The sequence below is a fragment of the Narcine bancroftii genome, chromosome 6 (genome assembly GCF_036971445.1).
Source record: "Narcine bancroftii isolate sNarBan1 chromosome 6, sNarBan1.hap1, whole genome shotgun sequence".
NCBI classification, from domain to species: Eukaryota; Metazoa; Chordata; class Chondrichthyes; order Torpediniformes; family Narcinidae; genus Narcine; species Narcine bancroftii.
The window spans coordinates 27,411,784-27,434,588 of record NC_091474.1 but is presented as its reverse complement, the minus strand read 5'-3'; the positions used below and the strand labels follow the sequence as shown (position 1 = coordinate 27,434,588).

The 22,805-nt window shown below is 43.0% G+C and overlaps 1 protein-coding gene across 4 annotated transcripts in view; it reads left to right on the top strand.

Moving 5' to 3' along the window:
* Positions 1-18,902, top strand: part of LOC138735872 (double-strand-break repair protein rad21 homolog) — an 84,778-nt gene extending 65,876 nt beyond the window's left edge. For all 4 annotated transcript variants that reach the window (XM_069884416.1, XM_069884414.1, XM_069884413.1 and 1 more), the window contains exon 14: positions 17,357-18,902. In XM_069884416.1, the coding sequence (XP_069740517.1) occupies positions 17,357-17,548 (192 nt within the window). In that variant the 3' untranslated portion in view covers positions 17,549-18,902. The remainder of the gene's footprint in view (positions 1-17,356) is intronic.
* Positions 18,903-22,805: the final 3,903 nt, after the last annotated feature.

Here is a 22,805-nt window from a genome sequence, read left to right as displayed (position 1 = left end):
TGTGCACTGTTAAAAGGGTTTGGAGCATTTAATTAGTGTCCCCTTGTAGCATAGAGCCGTGCCTGGACTGAGTCAAGGGGGGGTGGGGCATCATAGTGATTGTGTGTGTGTGTGTGTGTGTGTGTGTGTGTGTGTGTGTGTGTGTGTGTGTGTGTACGTACGTTATTAATTGTTTGCTATTTATTTCCCATGGCTACTGTAAACTTTGCATGTGCAATTACCATTGCTGCATCAATTACCATTTCCACACTTGCCTTCTGTAAATAAAATCCTTCCCTGCCAAAACTGTGCTTAGAGTCCTTGCCTTTGAGACCTACCAAACCTGTTTCCTCGCTGGCAACACTACTCTTCGGGTCAGATTACATCTTGTTGGTATGGATTTGCAGCAGTCTCCTTTCCAATAGAATTAGAACATACTTAATGTGTGGCCGGGGTGGGGGGGCTTAGGAGGGGGGGGAGGCATGGGGGGGAAGGATGATCAATCAGAGGTTGTGGGCCATATTGATACTAACAGGAAGAGCGGTGAGAACCTGCAAAGAGAATTTAAGAATTTAGACATAAACTTAAAAAACAAGTCATCTAGATTGTAATCTTGTGATTACTCCATGTGCCACATGCCAGCGAATCAAGAAATAGGAAGATAGTACCGTTGAATGTGTGGCTAAGGAGCTGCTGCAGAAGGGACAGATTTAGGTGCATAGATCATTGGGCCTTTTTCCAATTCAGTTGGACATGTACAAGAATAGGTTGTACCACAACTGAACAGGCTGCAATTTTCTTGGAGAGGTTGGCTAGTGCTACTCAGGAAGCCTTGAAATAGGGAGGTGGGTCCTGCAGTAGAGGAGGGTTGAGGGAAAGGTCTGAGGGAAGAACAGGCAGCGCTAGATTAATGAACATGGTGGGGTTGATGGGCTGAAATGTATTCCTTTCAATGCAAGAAGTGTTAGAGGTAAGGCAGATGAACTTGCGGCCTCGATTAGAACATGGAACTATGATATATTAGCCATTACTGAAACATGGTTGAGAGAAAGACAGGACTGGAAACTCAGTGTTTCAGGATTGATAGAAAGGAATGTATGAGTTGGTGAGGGGGGGAAGCATTTGCACCACTCACGAGGAGGTCACAGCAGCACTGTAATGCTGTTTTGCCATTAATACTGTATCTCTGTGCAACAGGAGTATGTGTCCGTCTTATGGTAATAAAAGCCTGTTATAAAGTAGCTCCAGTCTTTTGGCATTATTGATAGGATATCAATTTTATTACCATAAAAGTTTTTCTTCGCAATGGACAAGTTGCTGAGGCTGGACACACTAGATAATGATCCACATTTGCCTGAAGCCCCAGACCGATTCGAGATCTGGCTACATTGCTTTAACGCCTTTCTGCTCACCTCTGCTCAACTTGAGGGTTCTGATGACGGAAACAAACTATGTCTGTTTCGATCATGGGTCGGCTACCACGCCTACGCCACCATCAGTGGCTGCGCGACTTATGAGCAGGTCATGAACAAGCTCAAAACCAGTACAGACCTAAGATGAACGTGGTCTATGCCAGATATCTCCTGACCACTTATAAACAACAACCCGGAGAGCCCCTCGTGGAATAATTTCGGGCCCAGCGCAAAGATTTGTGCATCCCGACACTGTGTGGGGTCATTTGAGGGGTAAATATTTTTTTATTCCTGCTAATTTGGAGCCCGTTCATTATAATTATGGGGTTAAAATTATAGTTTACTTAATTTTTTTGGTTTCTTCTTTCCAATAAAGTTTTCCCTGAATTAATAAATTTTATGTTAGTTGGGTACCTTGAGTGCCATCTGATGCAATCCAAATTAATTATGAGGTAGTTATGAAATCATGTATTTTAGTTATGGGATTAGATTAGGTTTGGGGGTGGGGGGGGAGGTCTGGAGGTGGGTTTTTAAAAGTTTTTAGTTAGTTTGGTGTTTTTTTCTATATATTTTCAGCATAAATTTGTTAACATTGTATTGTTACTTATTATGATCTTGTATATGTTGATTAATTAAAATATTAAATAAAAAGAATGAGAGAGGCAAGATAAAATAATGGATTCTGTTTTAAAATGTCATGAGCAGAGGGATCCGGGTTACTTCTGCATTGAAAACAACATGAAAGTCTGCAGATGTTGTGATTGTAGTAAATGCACAAAAATGCTGGAGGAATGAACAGCAGATAAAAATAGTAACTGCACAAAATTGCTGGAGAAATTCAGCAGCTTGACAAAGGGGTCAAGCCTGAAACGTTGATTACATGTGTCTGCTACGTAAGGAAAGAGCATGACTTGCTGAATTTCTCCACCACTTTGTGTATTGAACTACGATCACAACATCTGCAGACATTGTTTAACTAAAGTATTTGTGTTCAGTTCTGGTCATAACATTGTATCTTTGGCTTGGCTTCGCGGACGAAGATTTATGGAGGGGGTAAAAGTCCACGTCAGCTGCAGGCTCGTTTGTGGCTGACCAGTCCGATGCGGGACATTGTAGGAAGGATATGAACTACTAAAGGTGAACAAGAATGAATTGGGGAAATAGGGACTACGTTTGTAAGGATACACTGGAGAATCTGACACTTATTTTCGGCAGAGACACAATTGCCTCTTTCTGTGAAGCCTGGCATGGCAGATGGAATCAAGAACCTTTGAGCCACCCCTTGGAAAAACAAAAATCAAAAGTATATCGACACTTGTTAAAATAGCTATTAAGAAATAAAACTCAGTAAGGGACTGAAAATAAAATTTGGAAAAACAAAGTAAAATAATTCTGATAAGTTTAAATTGCTACTTTACATCATTCTGATAAGTTTAAATTGCTACTTTTACATCAGGGAAAAAAAACACAGGAATGTGTTTTATATTATTGATGTGATATATAGTATACCACATCTGTGCAAAATTTCAGTTTATAGAAGCATAAAAATATTTGTTCAAAGAATATGTACATTTCCAATCTTCTGGCTATCAGTTAGAAGTTAGCTGGAAATTCTGTGGGGGACAGGATAGATGATTGTGATTTATTTGTATTTATAACTTGTTCTACTCTTTGAGAATGGAGTTTTTGAAAATAAGAGCTTCACTTTCAGTTGAACCCAGTTGCTCATTTTGCTCTCATGACAAAGTGTCTGTTCCTGCACTCAGAATGTACTGTGCTGCTTCCATTTTCTGCAACTGAGCTTGGTGGGAAAGAATAATGTCCCAAGGTGGTGTCCACTGAACATATATTCAGCAATAGCAGGATATTGCCACCAGCAGGAAATATAATTACATTGTAGTTGTATGTGATATTTGAGCAGATAATATTGATGCTATCAATTAGCAATTTTACACAGAAATTGGAATTATTTTGGAAAAAAATTAGCAGATTTACCTCTAGTGTGTCCTGATGTGTTGTTTACACGGTACCTTTTAGGACACTTTCACACAGCCTCCTGTGTAACGGAGTTTGTTGGAGGGGGAACATTGTATGCATTTGGCCTATATCTTACAAAGTGTCTGCTATTACTGCCAGCCGCTCTGTAAAAATGTGTAGGGGTCCCAATTGAAAAAAATTGGGATGGAATTTACATAATAAATTCTGTCTTGATATTTTTACACTGCCACTGGAGCAGAAAATTTCTTGAAATCTTCAGCTCTTCAGTGGCCGTGTAAAAAGTGTCTAATATTGTTATTGCTCTTGATCTATCCAATATGCAAAAGGGTTCATTGGACCATGTTCTCAAATTTAAATTCCAACATTGGTATTTACATAGTATTAAGTTATACCTTACTTTTCTCATTGTCATTTTCTTTCTTAATAAAAATACAGAAATGTTGGAGGACCTCAGCCAATCTCACAGCGTCCATAGGAGGTAAAGATATATTACCAATGTTTGGAGCCTGAGCCTTTCAAGAAGTGATGTATCTTTATCTCCTATGGAGGCTGCGAGTCCGGCTGAGTTTCCTCCAGCATTTTTGTATGTTTTTACTCCAATCTCAGCATCTGTAGACTTTCGTGTTTCACAACATTTATTTTCTAACCATATTTAGTATATGGATAACTTGCATAATAAGCTGTGCTGTAACTTTCTTGGACTGTACTTCATGGACCAGAAGAATGAGGGGAGGACCTCAAGGAAGCATTTCAAATGTTGAAAGGCCTGGACAGAGTAGATGTGGCAAAGTTTTTTCCCATGGTAGGGGAGCTTAGGAAAGAGGGCACAACCTTAGGATTGAAGAGTGCCCAATTAAAACAAAAATTTCTTTTCCCAGAGAATAGTGAGCCTCTGGAATCTGCTGCCACAGGTGGCAGTGGAAACCAGGTTGTTGGGTGTATTTAAGGCACAGATTAAATAGTTATCTGATTAGACCTCGTATCAAAGGTTATGGGGAAAAGGGAAGGAAGTGGGGCTGTGGGAGAATGGATCAGCTCATGGTGGAATGGTGGAGTGGATTCCATGGGCCAAATGGCCTACTTCTGCTCCTACATCTTATGACTTTATTTTCATATCTGGATAGTCTTAAAAAAAGTCACTTTGGTCTCCACTTTCCACCCCACTTGCCTCCACATTCAACATTTTATCCTCAAATGCTTCTGCCATCTTCAGTGCAATGCCACCACCAGCCAATTCTTCCCCTCTCCACCCCGTCCACGTTTTGCAGGCATCAGTCTCTCCAAGATCCGATCTGCTCTTAAAACAGCCCTCCATCCAGGGCCACAAACAGCCCACCCAAATGAGGCATACCTTTACATTCATATCGTCCAACCTAATTTTCTGCATACAGTGTACTCATTGTGGCCTCTTCTACAACAGTAAGATGAAATGTACATTGGGTAACCACTTCCCCAAACACCTGCCCTCTGTTTGGCTCCAGGTTTGAACCCTCATAAATTAGAGGCACTGGTCAGTAGTCATCCAAGTCTGCTATTGTGCTGCTGTTTGATATGGATATGATTGTGGCCTTTCTGAGAACTATGACCTATTGCAGGGAGAGAAACTCCCACCAGTTGATCTGCACAGGCTGAAGTGGTGAATGTGGGTTAAATGTTAACATTGAAGAATAATTTGGACAGGTACATGGATGGGTGGGTATGGAGAGCTATGGACTTGGCGTAGGTCAGTGAGACTAGGCAGAAAAATAGTTTGGCACAGACTAGAAGGGCCAAAGAGCCTGTTTCTGTGCTGTAATCTTCCTTGATTCTCTGGCTCTCAGAACACATCCAGGGACTCCATCTGGACTAGGCAAGTTCTGTGGATTCACTCTAAAAAGCTGACCTTACTTCAGTATTGACGTGGGTGCAGAATTGCATGAAACAGTTTTTAAAAATATTTTAACAATTTTTAAACCATAGCAGTCAATACATTTCTTTCAAAAAAAACTTTCAAAAATTATACATATGATGTACAAAATCCTTCCCTCCCTCCCCAAACCCCCAAAAAGTAAAAAGAGAAAGAAAAGAGAGAAAAAAAAACTGGAGAATGTCAAGAGAGTAAATGATATAACATAGTTTTTAATAATATAATGATGCTGGAGGTTTCCAAGAAATGAGGTCTTCAGAAAGTCTATTAAACATTCATACCCACATTTTGCAAATATGGGTGTTATATTTTCCAAATTACCTAAAATTTATCTGTAGATTATGTAATCTTAAGTGGAATACAGCTGCAAAGCTCCGCAGTACTAAATCTATGTCTGATTTCCAAGTAATAGCTATACACTTCTTAGAAGCTGCTAAAGCAACTTGTACAAATTCAATTTGATGAATAGTTAATTTCAATTTAGGTCTTATAGTCCTAATATTATTCAACAAAAATAACATCGGATCCTGTGGAAACTTAACCCCTGTTATTCGTACCAAAAAATTTCCAATTTCCAACCAAAAATGTTTAACTGTAGGACACTCCCAAGCAGATTGCAGAAATGATCCAACTTCTTGACCACATTGAAAACATAAATCTAATAAGGTAGCATTCAATTTTTTTAATTTTTGAAAAATTAAGTGCAAAAACTTGTATTGAACCAACCTATACCTAACATTAATAACTTCTGTCATATTATCTCTACATAATTGCATCCAATCTTTCTCATCTATTTTTCTATTCAAATCCACTTCCCATCTTAATCTCAACTTATGTACCCCTATTTTAGGGGCTTTCTTTTGAAGTAAATTATACATTACAGGGATAAATTTATTCATGCTATCATTATGAATCAATAATTCCAATTAACTCTGGATAGGTAACATTGAACTAAGACCTATCTTATCAGTCAAAGTACATGAAATAGTTGAGGTGGTTGTTGCTGGCTCCCTGTTCAAAGCAAGTGTAGAATGTATTTAGCTCCTCGGCGAGTAAGATGCTGTTGCATGTTACACTGCCCAGTGTTATTTTGTACTATGTAATAGTGTGAATGCACTGCCATTGTCTGAGTGTCCATTATGTTCTCATGGGACTCAATCCTGATGCAGTACAGGCTTCTCTGATGACCTCGCTAAAGTTTCTTGAAAGATCCAGGTCCTCTGACCTGAATGCCTCCAACCTCAAACAGCATGTCAACTTATTGAGACTGAGGCTTGACACTTATTAATGGTTTATAATCTACTTTGTTTACAGTCTTATGAGCATCTCCCTGGGTCAGCGTGTTATTCATGCTCCAGCACTGGCTGCCGTGTTCTATTTTGCAAAGTTTAGCAACATGCTACACAAAAATGAGGTTGCTGAATCTGCATACTTTTGCAGGCAACAAATTCACATCTTGAGGTGACCATTACCATTTTCCATTACTCTACTAATTTACTTTGGTTGCTCTCATACTTGTTCTTAGCAGCTGTAGTTACAAAACAGTATAGGCATTTGGCCCAGAGTGTTGTACTGACATAATATCCTGCTCTATCAACTACCTACTATATACCTTCCACTTTTCTCTGTTCCATGTACCTATTTAATAGTGCAATAAGATCTTATTGCACCTGCCTCCACCATTCTGTGCACCCACCACTCTCTGTGTAAAGAACCTACCTCTTGTATCCCCCTTGTACTTACTCCCAAGCACCCTAAAATTCTGCATTGGTGTTGGCCACTTCGGCCATGGGAGAAAGCCTCTGGACATCCACATGCTTATCGACTCTCATCATCATGTACACCTCTATCAGGTCACTCATTCTCTGTCGCTCCAAAGACCGAGTTCACTCAACCTCTCCTCACAAGGCATGCTCTCTAATCCAGACAAAATCCTTGTAAATGTCCTCTACACCCTATCTGTATCTACATCTTTCCTCTAATGAGATGACCAGAATTGAAGACAATATTCCAAGTGGATCCTAACCAAGGTTTTGTATAACTATAATTACCTCATGGCTCTTGAACTTCTTATTAACATCAGCTTTTTGAGTCCCATGGACATGGATCCCAAGAAACTTAGTTTGTCTGCACTGCTCAGAGTCCTCCCCTTAACATTATATTCTGCCTTTAAATTTAACTTTCTGAAATGAACCACCAGCTCAGCTCTGCATCCTATCAACACTAACCTCTGCCACTTCTCCATACTATCCACAATACCACCCACTTTTGTGTCATCTACAAACTTAATAACCCACTCTTTTAATTCCTCATGCAGGTTATTTATAAAAACCTTGGGGGGGGGGGGGTGTGGGGGGGGGGGGGGGGAAGGTCCCAGAACAGATGTTGATGGAGAGGCCTGTGTTATTAATTAGAACCTTCTTGATCCCAATTAGTAGCTGCCAACTCATGGGAAACTGACAATATTGTCAAATGTTAGTCCCAAAGATGGCACTAAGATTAAAAATCAAATAATTTCTTCATGAGAGATAAAGCTTGATGACCTCTCCAGACACATGAGCATGGCACAAAGTTTACCCACAGACTTTTTAAACCCTAACCTGCAAATATATTAGTTAGCATAAATATCCAGGTTAAGTATGACATAAAGTAAGAGTTACAGGAAATAAGCAATTTGCATATAGCAAGTCTTTGCCTCCTTCCCAAAGATCCCGAACCTTTCTTGAATGGCTTGCTGTGACATTTATAGTATGAGAGACAAATAAATGAACAGATCAGCAAATAAAAGGCATCTATTGTTTGTGATAATGTAGTACTGCAATGGTGACATTAGTGGACTGGCAATATTGTGCAATGATTCATTGGAAAATTAGATTATACAACACCTAATCTTTCATCTGGGCACTCTCCAACCAGGTGGCATTAACATTGACTTTTCCAGTTTCTATTCAACTACTCCCTCAAAACTCTCTCTTTTCCCTGTCTGCCTCCTTTCTTCCAGCTCCTCCTCCCTCTCCATTCAGAAAGCTACCCACTCTCCATCACTTCTCAGTGTTTTTTCCTCCATCCTCTCACCTATATCCACATGACCTCTCACCTATTAGCCTGCACTAACTTCCCCTGCTCCTCTCCTCCCTCCACCTTTTTATCTAGGCACTGACATGCTTTTTGCTTATAGAAGGGCTTAGGCCCAAAACGTTGGTTAACCTTCACTTTCCATAGATGCTTTTTGAGTTTCTTCAGCATTTTTGTGTACAGCATTAAAACCCACCATTACACTCTGAGGATTTGTAATTTTTTTTCTAAAATCCAGCAGATTATTAAAACCTGAACTAATGTCATTTTGGCGAACCACTGCCCTTAGTTGTTCTGGTCTACATGTGATTCAAATCTTTTAACAAAGTAGCTGACTTAACTTCCCTCTGAAGTGGTCTGGTAAAATGTTCTGATCAGTTTCTCTGGAAAGTCTAATGAATGCTTGCTAGTAAAGCCAGTACCCAATATTAAACTAGGAATAATTATCTCCATGGAAGCTGTCAAAGTTTGCTTAGTCTGTGTGATAGTACAGATCTATCACCAATGTATATAGTGTATATAGTTACTGTATCTAGACTGTGCTTACAGCGATTGGCTGAGAGCTAAGCCACGACTATTGTCTGGGCCTTAAAGGGTTGTGTCCCTAGCCAGGTCGGATCATTCCGGACTGGTCGGCCACCTGTGAAGAGCTCCTGTCTTTTGCTAATAAAAGCCTTGGTTTGGATCAACAAGTCTTTGATTCTTTCGATGAGCTCTACAATTTTATTAGCAAAAATAATTTTTTTTGAAAGGGATGGAGCGTTTAACTCGGCCAGAAAAACTTGATATCGACCCACAGTCAGCTACAGCCTTCAAAGCCTTTAAGTTCTGACTGCTGAACTTTGAAAACTTTCTGAGATTCATTGAGGTGGAGGAGGATAACCAGCGTCTAACAGTATTGCTGTCTATGGTGTCCTTGAGAGTCTACGAGAACATCCAGGATGAGACCACTTACACCGCAGCCATAAAGGTACTGAAAGAACTGTATAATCAACTGGTGAACAGAGTTCATGCCCGGCTCGTGCTTGAGTCGAGGAAGCAACAGCCCGGCGAGTCCAGCAGGGCATATTTACAAGTATTAAAGGTGTTGGGCAAGGACTGTAACTGTGTGGACAAAACTGCTGCCGAGATCACAAACGATCTTGTCCGGGATGTCTATGTGGCCGGGCTCCGATCGAACAAAGTGAGGCTGCGCTTGCTCGAGCAAAGGGTAGAAAAACTAGAGGACGTGGCCCGGATTGCAATCACAATGGAGGATGCAGCCTTAAAGTCCAATGAGTTCTCTAGGGACTGGACCCCTCGTTCTGATGTGAGTAGAGTGCCCTCCTACCCTACCACCCCCCTGAGATACTGACGGCCTGTCGGCTGCTGCTACACTGCCCCGTGCGAACCCAAAATGTTATTTCTGCGGGAGGGACAAGCTCAGCAGGTCCCAGTGCCCAGCAAGAAAAGCCAGGTGCCAGAAGTGCCTTAAAAAGGGCCACTTTGCTGCAGTCTGTAGGTCTAAAATGGCCACCAGCAAACACAGTGCCTCATGTGAAGCTCAACCGCCACTCTCCCATTCAAACACTTCTTCCACAGAGCTCTCGTCCAATAAGAGTGAGGGCTCCCCTGCACGGCAACGCCTGACATCACGGAGACGCCGAACCCGGAAGGGGCAGCCCACCCTCGCAACCATGGTGTTGGCCCGCCTCTCGCCCCTGTGCGGAACACTCGACCCGGCCTCGGTCCCGACTGTGGCAACCGCTGCTGCTGTCGCCGCCACAGACACCCCCGGGGCCAACCAGGTACTAACCCTAACGTCCATCGCTGATGACCGCCGGGGCCCGACCGCCATGACCAACGACCTACCCACCGCCAACCGTGAGCAACTACAAACCCCACTACTTACCTTTCATCGGCCGACGCCGCCACAACAGCACTTCCGGGAGTTCCTCCAACCTGCTCCTCCAGCGTTGACTACGTCATCCCGTTGCGTGACGTCATCCCGTTGCGTGACGTCATCCCGTTGCGTGACGTCATCCCGTTGCGTGACGTCATCCCGTTGCGTGACGTCATCCCCTGACAACTGCTTCAATAACACTAAACCAGCAATGCTCTCATCCCCTCACCAGAGCAATGGAATTGATTAAAGTGCATGGACACTACACCAATTGCTTATTTGACTCTGGGTCAACTGACAGCTTTATCCAGCCAGATTTGGCCCTCTGTTGGGGACTTGACATTATCCCCACTACCCAGAGGATCTCATTAGCGACGTGGTCACACTCGACCGGGAGAAAGGGGTATTGCATTGCCACGCTGGAAGTACAGGGCGTAACGGTCACCCACTTCAAATTATTCGTCCTTCCCCAATTGTGCGCCCCAGTGTTGCTGGGATTAGACTTTCAGTGTCAGTTCCGACCGGTGTCCCTACACTTTGGGGTCCCCACGCCCCCCTCTCGGTCTGCCATCGCCCCACCCCCGAAGCGCCTGAGCAACCCGCCCCCGGGGCCAATCCTGCGGCCTTTCCACACTCCGGATTGCCCTGCCAGCACTCTTCGCAAACCTCACCCCTGGCTGGAAGCCTGTGGCCACCAAAAGTCGGCAATATAGTTACGAAAACAGGCAATTCATTAGGAGTGAGGTGTGTAGATTGCAGGATGAGGGCATCATCGAACCCAGTTCAAGCCCCTGGAGAGCCCAGATGGTGGTTGTCAAGAACGGGGAAAAACTACGGATGGTGGTCGACTATAGCCAGACCATTAACCGCTTCACGCTCCTGGATGCGTACTCCCTTCCACGCATCACGGATGTGGTGAACCAGATCGCCCAATACCACATATTCTCCACCATTGACCTACGTTCGGCCTACCACCAGCTCCCGATCCGCTGTGAGGACCGACCATTTACGGCCTTTGAAGCGAATGGGCGGCTATATCAATTTCTCAGGGTGCCATTCGGGGTCACGAATGGTGTCGCGGTCTTCCAGCGGGAAATGGACCGGATGGTGGACCAGAACAGGCTAACCGCTACCTTCCCATATCTGGACAATATCACCATCTGCGGCCATGACACGCAGGACCACGACGCCAACCTACACAAATTTCTTAAAACTGCCCGTCGGCTGAACCTGACTTACAATTTGGACAAGTGTGTCTTCCGGACCACACGACTCGCTATTCTAGGTTGCGTGGTGGAGAACGGGATAGTCATGCCAGATCCTGACTGCATGCGTCCCCTAATGGATTTACCCCCCCCCCCCCCCATACCTAGAAAATGCTCAAACGTTGCCTGGGCCTTTTCTCGTATTACGCCCAATGGGTTCCACACAACGCCGACAAGGCTCGTCCTCTTATCAAGACCACCTCCTTTCTCCTCTCGACCGAAGCCAGAGCGGCTTTCGATCGAATCAAATCTGACATCGCTGCTGCGACGCTGCACGCGCTCGATGAGTCTGTCCCATTTCAAGTCGAGAGCGATGCATCCGACTTCGCCCTGGCTGCCACCTTGAACCAGGCCGGTCGGCCTGTAGCCTTCTTCTCCAGAACCCTCCAGGGTCCAGAGAGTAGACACTCCTCGATCGAGAAGGAGGCCCAGGCCATAGTTGAAGCGGTGCATCGTTGGAGACATTACCTCGCTGGGAGGCGCTTTACACTGTTGACTGATCAACACGCGGTCTCCTTCATGTTCAGCAACACCCAGCGAGGTAAGATAAAAAAACGACAAAATCGCCAGATGGAGAATCGAACTCTCCACCTTTAACTATGACATCCTGTACTGGCCTGGTAAGCTTAACGACCCGCCTGACGCGCTCTCCAGGGGGACATGCGCCAGCATACAGATGGACAGACTATAGAAACTCCATGAGGCACTCTGTCATCCAGGGGTCACTAGGTTTGCCCACTTTGTGAAGGCGCGCAACCTACCCTACACAGTCGAGGAGATCCGCTCCATGACCCAAGCCTGTTCGGTGTGCGCTGAATGTAAGCCCCACTTCTTCCGTCCGGATAACTCCCATGTTATCAAAGCCACCCGCCCCTTCGAGCGTCTTAGCGTAGACTTTAAGGGGCCCCTACCGTTGACCAACCGTAATAACTACATCCTTATGGCCATCGACGAGTACTCCCACTTCCCGTTCGCTGTGCCCTGCCCAGACACCACTGCCACCTCAGTGATACAGGCCCTTCACAGTATTTTCGCCATCTTCGGGTACCCCAATTCCATCCACAGTGATAGGGGGTCCTCATTCATGAGCGCAGAGCTGCAACAGTACCTTCTGGAGTGTGGTATCGCTTCAAGCAGGACCATGAGCTATAACCCACGCGGTAACGGCCAGGTCGAGAGGGAGAATGCCACCATATGGAGAGCGGTCTAAAGGTCTCCCCACCTCTCACTGGCAGGAGGTTCTCACTAGTGCCTTACACTCCATCCACTCCCTCCTATGTACTGCAACAAATGCCACCCCCCACGAAAGGATGTTCCTTTTCCCTAGGAAATCTGAATCAGGAACCACTGTACTGGCATGGCTCACCGTCCCTGGCCCCGTCCTTTTGCGACGCCACGTCCGGCACTCAAAGAAGGACCCCTTGGTCGACCGAGTGACTCTACTCCACGCGAACCCACATTACGCCTACGTTGAGTTCCCAGATGGGCGGGAGGACACTGTTTCGGTGCGGGACCTAGCTCAGGACGCGGTCGACCCCCCAACCCAACCTTCCCCAACTCTTTATTCCCCAGGCCCCATGCCGCAACAGGACTAACAGCACCCCAACGACCCGGGCCACCCTGCCGACAACACGACTGGGGAATTGAGCGAAGGAGCAGTCGCACCTGATGAGCCCGCTGGCGACACCACTCCAGCGACCCCAATCCCGGCACCACGGCGGTCATACCGGATGGTCAGACCCCCTGACCGCTACAGTCCTTAACCTTCCCCTTCCTTTCATTCTCTCCCTCGTTTTTTTTGTTTTTTTTTTCCAGGGTCAGTTCTCCAAGAAGGGGTGAATGTGATAGTACAGATCTATCACCAATGTATATAGTGTATATAGTTACTGTATCTAGACTGTGCTTACAGCAATTGGCTGCGAGCTAAGCCATGCCTATTGTCTGGGCCTTAAAGGGTTGTGTCCTTAGCCAGGTCAGATCATTCCGGACTGGTCGGCCACCTGTGAAGAGCTCCTGTCTTTTGCTAATAAAAGCATTGGTTTGGATCAACAAGTCTTTGATTCTTTCGACGAGCTCTACAGTCTGTACTTGAGTTGTGACGTAATTAGATCTCGTGCTTTTAGGTCTTTTTTTAAATCATAAAACACATGAAATCATCTTGCAGTCTTAAAAGTTTGATCAGGAACCAAATAGGACACATTACAGGACACATTACAGCCTTTATAACTCAATATGGAATTCTCCAACTTTCAGTAATCCATGCTTTCTTTCTGTTATTATCTGAACCAACAGTTTCTGCCTGTCATCAATATGGTTCATTGTTTATTTTATTTTACTTACGTGTTCCTTGGTGAAAGCTCTTGCCTGTGGACATTGTAACACAGAAGCAGGGTCTGATCCAGAATCAGAATTTATTGTCATAAACAAAACACAAAATTCATTTGTTTTGTGATAGGATCACAGTGCAAACATTCATATAAGCTACCTTAGATCAATAAATAAAAATAGAGCACGAAAGTCTAAGTAAGCCAGTGACTGTGGTTCATTGATCATTCAGGAATCTGATGGCAGAGGGGAAGAAGCTGCCCCTGTGCCGCTGAGTGCTCAGGCTCCAGTACCTTTTTTCCCCAAAGGTAGCAGAGTGAAGAGGACACGGCCTGGGTGGTGGGGGTCCTTGAGGATAGAGGTTGCTTTCTTAAGACACCACCTCTTGTAGATGCCCTCAATGGAGTGAAAACTGGTGGCTGTGATGTTGCAGACCAAGTTCACAACACTGGAGTTTTTTCTTGTTTCCTTTATTTTATTTTTCCATTTTGAATTGTATGGACTGGTCTGATGAGGATAACTCCCAGCATTAGCATTAACAACAGGTTCCATAAAAATACATAATCTGATTTTAGCTGTCACTTAATTGGTTTAGACTGATTTATTATTATTATCATATGTACTGAAAAGCTTTATTTTGCATGCCATTCTAAAGTGCTGCCATGCTCTGGGCCATCTTGTTTAAAATAAAAAGGAGAAAAATAAAAAGTTTCTTCAGAGGTAGCATGTGATTGAGGATCATGCCACCTCTTCTGATGAGCGGCTTCTGCTGCCCCTGTGCCCAGCAGACCTGCTCTCCATTGCACTTCCTCAACCCTGTTCATGATTATGGGAAGCTGACACTGAAGGTCTTAAGCCACCGAGCTTGAAAGGAGACTAATTTATCCAGCTGCTGAATTTTGTGACTGTTCCTGACAATAAATTCTGATTCTGCCTTTGCTCTTCCAAATTCAACCACTTGTGCTCTGTACCATTCTGATGCGACTGACAGAAGCTGCACTTCTATTTGGTCTCACTGTATCAGGGATGTTTCCTTTGTTCTATCCATCTTTTTTCCACTTTCTCTGATACTAAAAATGACCTCTTTTCTCTCTTTCCCAGTGCTGATGAAGGATCCTGGACCTGACACATCAAGTGTTCCTCTTTCTACAGATGCTGCCTGACCAACTGACTGGTTCCAGCATTTTCTGTTTTATTCAATAAAATTAAATTTGACAAGAAGCTGCTTTATAATAATCCACCCTTAAATTGTTACGTAGCAGATTTATTTCGGAAAATTATTTTTTTTAATTTACAACCAACTTAATAGATCCCAAGTTGTAGTCTGTTGCATTGAAGCAGCAAAAATATGAAAGTCTACTCAACATTTTTTTTTAGTATAAAGTAAATGAAATAGCTTTTTTTCCACAACTTCAGGACTATCTATTCACCCCTTCAATATGTCTTCCTCCAACCATCTTAAGACTTTAAAAATTCAAACTTTACAGTGACTTGATTTGTGTTTGCTACCCACTTCATTGCTGCATCCCAGGCCTTTTATCTATTATTAGGTATCTGTTTAAAAAAAAAATGTTTGCAATCTTGTATTTATAGGTATCTTCTTTGGCTTGGCTTCGCGGACGAAGATTTATGGAGGGGGTAAAAGTCCACGTCAGCTGCAGGCTCGTTTGTGGCTGACAAGTCCGATGCGGGACAGGCAGACACGGTTGCAGCGGTTGCAGGGGAAAATTGGGTGATTGGGTTTTTCCTCCTTTGCCTTTTGTCAGTGAGGTGGGCTCTGCGGTCTTCTTCAAAGGAGGTTGCTGCCCGCCAAACTGTGAGGCGCCAAGATGCACGGTTTGAGGCGTTATCAGCCCACTGGCGGTGGTCAATGTGGCAGGCACCAAGAGATTTCTTTAGGCAGTCCTTGTACCTTTTCTTTGGTGCACCTCTGTCACGGTGGCCAGTGGAGAGCTCGCCATATAACACGATCTTGGGAAGGCGATGGTCCTCCATTCTGGAGACGTGACCCATCCAGCGCAGCTGGATCTTCAGCAGCGTGGACTCGATGCTGTCAACCTCTGCCATCTCGAGTACTTCGACGTTAGGGATGAAAGCGCTCCAATGGATGTTGAGGATGGAGCGGTATAATCATGTCTCAACATGCCCTTTTAGAAGGTAGGCAAGGATGTGAACTACTTTGCGCGTCAATCCATTCTAAAGCTGATAGAATGATGCTTGTTTTCTTATTCCCAACATGTGCACTGTATGAGAATTAGACACACCTTTCTTAGAACTCAGAAATTCCTTTTAGCTACATCTCATCCTATATTGCAGCATTGTCATCTTGAGAGAACATATGATCCAGAAGTAATTATTATGAGTACTCTATTGCTTTAAATTGAACTGAGCCGCCTTCCAGTCGTACCTTAATCCTGATGTGATTGTTAGCTATTGGTGCATTATGGTGAACTTGGAACATCAAGAGAGTACTACTGCCATTTCTCTGAAAGCAATATGTTATTCCCTATTCTGTTATTAGAGCGAGAATTTACTGCTGCATACCAGCCTATTACCACAACTCCAAATCTGTCAGCCTTTCTGTCGTCATTGCCCTGATGAAGAACATTCTGAGATGTCAAATCAATGAAGTTAGGTCCAGGAACAGGAAGCTGGCATGATGTCAGATTCACAAACTCACCCTAGTGAAACAAGTGACCGTGTATTGCTAAGTATATGGTAACAATTGAATTTGTATAAGCTATTTTACATAGTAAAACTTCCCAAGGAATTTTATTGAAATGTTACCCAAACTAAACTTCGTATTAGAACAGAAACTCCGAGAGTAGAGGAGCATCTTCAAAGGTGCAAGAGAGACATGAAGGTTCAGGGAAAGAATACAAATTCTAGAGCCTTGACAGCTGAAGGTGGGAGTGGAATAATGTAGCGCGCACACACATACACAAATCTGGAACCTATGGGGATTGGTAGATGTCGGATAAGTGAATTTGCCAGTTGCTTGAGATTGCATGTTGCATGGATTGGCAGACCTGCTGCTAGGGGAGTGCTAAATTTAAACTTTTGCATTTTTTCTTTATTTATTTGCATTTTTTTTTGCTGCTTGCTTGGGGCTGGCAGTTGCTTGAATCTGGATAATGGATTTTATAGTATCAAGTAAGAACTGGGCCACAGAAATCTGATGATTATAGAGCTAGAGGTATTACAAAGATACCATGGAGGGAATGAATTCAACCATTGGCCATTATAACTTGGCTGGTCCCTGAATGGTTGGGTGGATGAGTGTTTATGAAATTTAGGCATCTGAATTCTGGATGAACTCAATTTTGCAGAGAACAAAGATGGGAATTTGGCAGGAGCATCTTGGAAAAGTACCCTTCATTCTTGTCCACTTGTTCCACAAAACCCTTGCATCATCATTTTATACCCTTTTATATGCATCTTGCACTTTGAGTACACCCCTTTACCTGGGCTTTCAGAACTTTACTCGTATCCCCTTTTTTGCTTGTTTTTATAGCGAGCCCATCGCAAAACAGGTGAAAGGTTCTTCAGCATCCTGGAGCTGTGCAGGAACAACAATCGCAAACAGGCTGCAGCAAAGTTCTACACTCTCCTGATGCTCAAGAAACAGCTGGTGGTTGAACTCACCCAAAGGGAACCCTACAGCGACATCATTGCAACACCAGGAGAATGTTTCATCTCTAAGTAACTCATGATACTTTTTGGTTTTATAAAATAGGCTTCGGAATTACAAGTATTTTTCTACCTTATAATGTTGAATAATTACATCATTCATGTTATCAGTCAAATGTAAAATAAATTTATTTTTTATATTTTTCACATTTTATAATTCAGCATCTTCTTGAGAGGGTGCCTTCCAGGACTAAAGGAAAGCATAACATTGCTGCAAGGAGAATTCAAACAATCCAAATCATCTGAGCAAAATAAAAATTACATTTTCAGAATTAGTTGTGTTCTGCTAACATGCAGAGTCCAAGGTGATCTGTAACTCATTGGCAACTTTCACCTTTAATGACCTGAATGTAGCTTACTATGAGATGAGAATATACTTGTAGGGCATTGCATTAAGCTCAGCCTGAAACATAAGAGCATTGCACTGCTTCACTGGCTAGTGGCGATAAAGTTAATTGAATAAAATGGGTGTTTTGGTCCAGGGTTGCCCTGTTTTCATTCATTTGATCATCCTTTCAGAGTTCAAGATGCCTTTTTTGTCACATAATACATTAAAAATGTAGCATACGTGATATACTCTTATAACTTTTGCCTGTTGGAAGTCAGATAAAGAGTAAGGTTCCCCTTACAGTATGAGGGAAAAAGAAGCAAAAGAGTCAACTCTTTTCATTGTCCAATGTTGGAACAGAATTGAGCATAGCCAATTCATGGAAATTACGCCAGGGAGAAGTGAGCAGACTTGATTCAGTCCTCCCTATTTTCCTGTAACCTGGTAATCCTAGAGCAAGATTAGTTAACCCACCTTCAAAAATATTTGTTAGCTGCATTAAAAATATTAGAAATGGAAGTAGTTCAAAGTCACTGGCCTTTCAAACTATCTTCTACTATTAAATAAAATAGCAACATTTGTTCCTCAACCGGACTTTCCTACCTCATGCCTCATTCCTTGATTTCCTGAATGCTCAGAAATCTTAACTATTTCCATTCTGAATATAGGCAATGATTGAGCAGATGGAACCTTCTGAGATGGAAAGTTTCAAATTCATAATAAGATGAATTTAAATTTACTTAAACTTTTCTGAAATGGCTGATACTCATGCAGCTTGGGACATTGTGACATTGTGTACATTGCGACAATTACTTTCAATCACAAATATCGGAGAGATTAGCTTTAAAGTTTCATATCTCCACTCCATTTTGTCTTTTCAAAATCCAACATTTGTATTTTATGTAAGAAGTTTATTTGCTGCACGTTGTTTTCTGCTTGTTACAATCAATTCTTTTGACTGGATTCTTTGAACACTTTCTGTACTTATTTTTTGGCAAGACGTGTTGCCACAAACTAATCTATATTTGCTTCTATTGCTCAATGGAAGAACATTTTTTTGATGTGTTTTGAAATTGTGTTTTATGATGTACTTATTTAACATTTCCATGTAAGTAAACATATTTGCTGAAGTTTTCAGACTGGACTGGCAGATCATTGCTTTGCGCAAGAATCTTAATTACATGAATTACTTGATTCGTTAATTCATAAAGCATAGTAACAGTTAGATTTCTGGAAACGTTAAGCAAGTCCGCGGAGGAGAACTCTTGGTCCACAGATGCAAGCTGTAGAAGTCACTTTTCAATCTCTAGATCATACTCTGCCAAAAGGCAAGGTTTCAGCCTGAATAGTCGACCATCCCTCGCTTGTCTCCAAGGATTATGCCTGACCCGCTGAGTTCCTTCTCCAGTTTGTATTTTTGTGCTCCAGGTTCCAGCATTTGTAGTCTCTTTTGCTAAACTAACTGGGAAAATGATGATGTTTAAAGCTGATGCAGATGTGCACTTCTTTGTTGCAAAATACTGGATGAATATATTGCAAACCTCAGGATGTAAGCAAACTGCCTACTCAAGTCAAGTTTATTATCATCTTATTCCACAAGTATAACTCGATTAAATAGTGTTCTCCAGTACTCAATGCAAACCATGCAGATATACAACCAGACATAAAACACATACAGACACATGCAGGACAAATATTTCACCTATACAAATAAATAAATATTGTTTCATGAACATGAGAGTCTCGAATGGTTAGTGTGAGCAGTTCCTTTGGTTGTTCAGTATTCTCACTGCCTGTGGGAAGAAGCTGTTCCTCAGCCTGGTGGTGCTGGCTCTGATCCTCCTGTATTTCTTCCCAACAGGAGCAGCTGAATGATGCTGTGTACAGGGTGGAATGGTCCTCAATAATTTTGCATGCCCTCTTCAGACAACAATCCCGCAAGATCGCGTCAATGGGGGCCTAATCACTAAGTTCCTGTATAGAATAAAAGTCCTAAAATCCAGACTGCTTAGGGATTGGGGTTGGTCTAGATTTTTGGATTTTCTCGGTTCACAGCAGTACTTTTAAAATTCAAATTTAAGGAGAATAAACAGGTACATTTTGATAGCTTATTAACAAAACATCTTTTCATATAAAATAACATTACAAAAAAACATTTTCTTACATTTTTGCGAATTCTGCATGGTTGCATGTTGCCGGTGTGCACCTAGGGCATTTAAGCATGCATGCAAAAGCCAAGTTTTCGAGAAGTCCGAATTCTCAGATGGTCCAGATTTCAGGCGGGAGTTTTCAAGAAGTCAAATTCTTGGATGGTCCAGATTTCTGGTATTAGGGTTTTCAGATTTTTTCTGTAGCTCAAATCAAATCCAATGTTTATCCTAAATCCTGCTTTGTCCCTCCTGCTTCTCTGTCCACTCAATATTCTAACATATGCAGATTTTGTGTTTTTGTACTGGAGCTAGTTCATTTGCCTGTTTTGGCCTATATTCTTCTAAATCCTTCCTATCCTAAATTTATTTTAATGTATTTTTTACAACTTCTTCTGGCAACTCGTATTCCATATCCTGTTTGTGAAAAAGTTGCCCCTCCAACCCCTTTTAAATCTTTCCCCTCTCACCTTAAATATGTGCTCTCTGGTTCATGTATTAGTTCAAGCATCGGTTAGATTTTGGCTCCACTCAAGATCACTAATTGACCTGGAAATCAAGTTTGTCAGTTTCTACCACACAGAGGATGTTCTCTATCTGGAATGAGCTGCCAGGGAAAATGAGAAGCAGACACAATTACAATGTTTAAAAGACATTTAGATGGAATTGTGGATCGGAAGGGCTTTGGAATAAGATGCAGGTTTTAGGAAGGGAAAACCAGAGGTGAACGATCAGAAGTAGAGGGTGCAAACTTAAATTTTAAGCAGTCACTATCTTGGAGGACATTTCCTGGACCCAACACACTAATAAGAAGAAAGCATGTCAGTACCTCTACTTCCTCAGGAGTTTGTGGAGGTTTGGTATGACATCAAAAACCTTGGCAAACTTTTATAGATGTGCTGTGGAAAGCATGCTGACCAGCTGCACCATGGCCTAGTATGGGGCTGCAATATTTAAGCAGAAACCCCTGGAAAGAGTGGTGGACACAGCCCAGCACATCATAGGTAAAACCCTCCCCAGCGATGAGAGAATCTAACACGGAATGCTGCTGTCAGAGAACAGCAGCAATCATCAAGATTTCACACCATCAAGGACATGCTCTGTTCTAGTGGCTGGCATCAGGAAAGAGGTATAGGTGCCACAAGACTCTACCACCAGGTCCAGGAATAGCTGCTACCCCTCCACCATCAGACTCCGAAACCCATCAGAGACTTATTTCAGGATTTTTACATTCCACATTATTTACCACTGATTTATTTTCTATACTGCACAGTCAGTTTGTTTATATTTTTCTCTTTTTGTATACCCATCTTATTCTGGAGTACAGTTTACGTTTTGGATGAGTAGAAATTCTGCCACGCCCACGGGAAAAAGAATCTCAGGTTTGTACGTGATGTCATATACGTACTCCAGTCTCCGACAATACATCTGCACTTTGAACTCTGGAATGCTAACGTTGTCAGCATGGACATGTTGGACCAAAAGGCCTGTTCTGTGCTTTATGTTACTGCATAGTTCACCCCAGCATAGTCGCATTCTTAGCATCCACTATCTCGTCTTTATTCTCTTCCCCCCACGCCTCCCGCCCGCTTCTTTGCCTTTGCTCCTCGCTCCACACGCCTCCGCCCGATCACCACCACCGTTGCTCTCCGAGCGGCGGGGTCTTTCTGCCTCCCACCGTCAGCGCTTTGACACAGCGGCAGTGTACGCAGAGGCGGCAAGAAGGGGTTGGGGGAGGAGGGAATCGTTGCTCCCAGCGAAGCTCAGCGAGCGGGACTCCCGCACAGCCCGGTAAGTGACCTTCTGTGCACTGCATGGGTTCTCTCCACCACCGAAGGGAGGGGTGATGCTGACCCATCCCCTCCATCTCAGTCTGGATGCAGAATATAAATTTGGGGCGGGTGACTCTGAAAGAGACTCATCTCTAACTAAATTATTCGATGCAGCTGAGTGCTCCGGACAACAACCAGCGAGAAGCGTTTGAAGCTGGTGCAGGAGAAGGGGGCTTATTGGAGGTTAGAAAACCGGGGTTGGGTGGAATTGCTGTGCAGCCGGCTGGTGGTGAACCAGCTCCTGATTCCGCAGTGTCTCTGCACCACTCTGGATGTGTGTGCCTCAGCTGTTGAATCCTGCAGCTGGCGTCCGAGCGCTTCAGCGAGGCCCCAGGACACTCAACACTGTTTCCCAGCCAGCTGGGCAGTTTTTATTTTGCTTGTCTATTACTAATTGTTGGGTCTTCAAGGGATGAGGGAATCTTTAAATTCTAAAATTTTCATTCCATTTTGTGAATTAGTCAATAAATAAAATTCCCTCGAGTGACATTTTCAGTCACATATCAATTTGCTGGTTATGGGAGCTTGGGTGCAATCCATTTCCTTTATCTAATGCTGACTGTACTTTAAAGATAATTTATTGGCTGTAAAGCTCTTTAGGATGACCAGAGGTTATGGCACATACACTATAAATGCGCGTTCCTGGAAGAATGTTTTGGTTTTGGTTCAACTACCCAGAATTTAAACAGAATTAGGGTCTTCTCCCCATGAAACAAAACCCCAAACTCATCTGATTCAAATTTGACACAAGCCCAAGGACATAATATTTTGCTATCCAACTTGACCCACCTCAACGCATGTAGTTGGGTCTCTTAAAGAGTTCAGAATTAGAATTTATTGCCCTGAACAAATCGTGAAATTCGATGTTTTGTGGCAGCACCGTAGTGCAAACATTCATATTATAACCATCTTGAAATATTATTATAAATTTAAAAAAATTAAAAATAGTAATGCCTTTGGTTCATT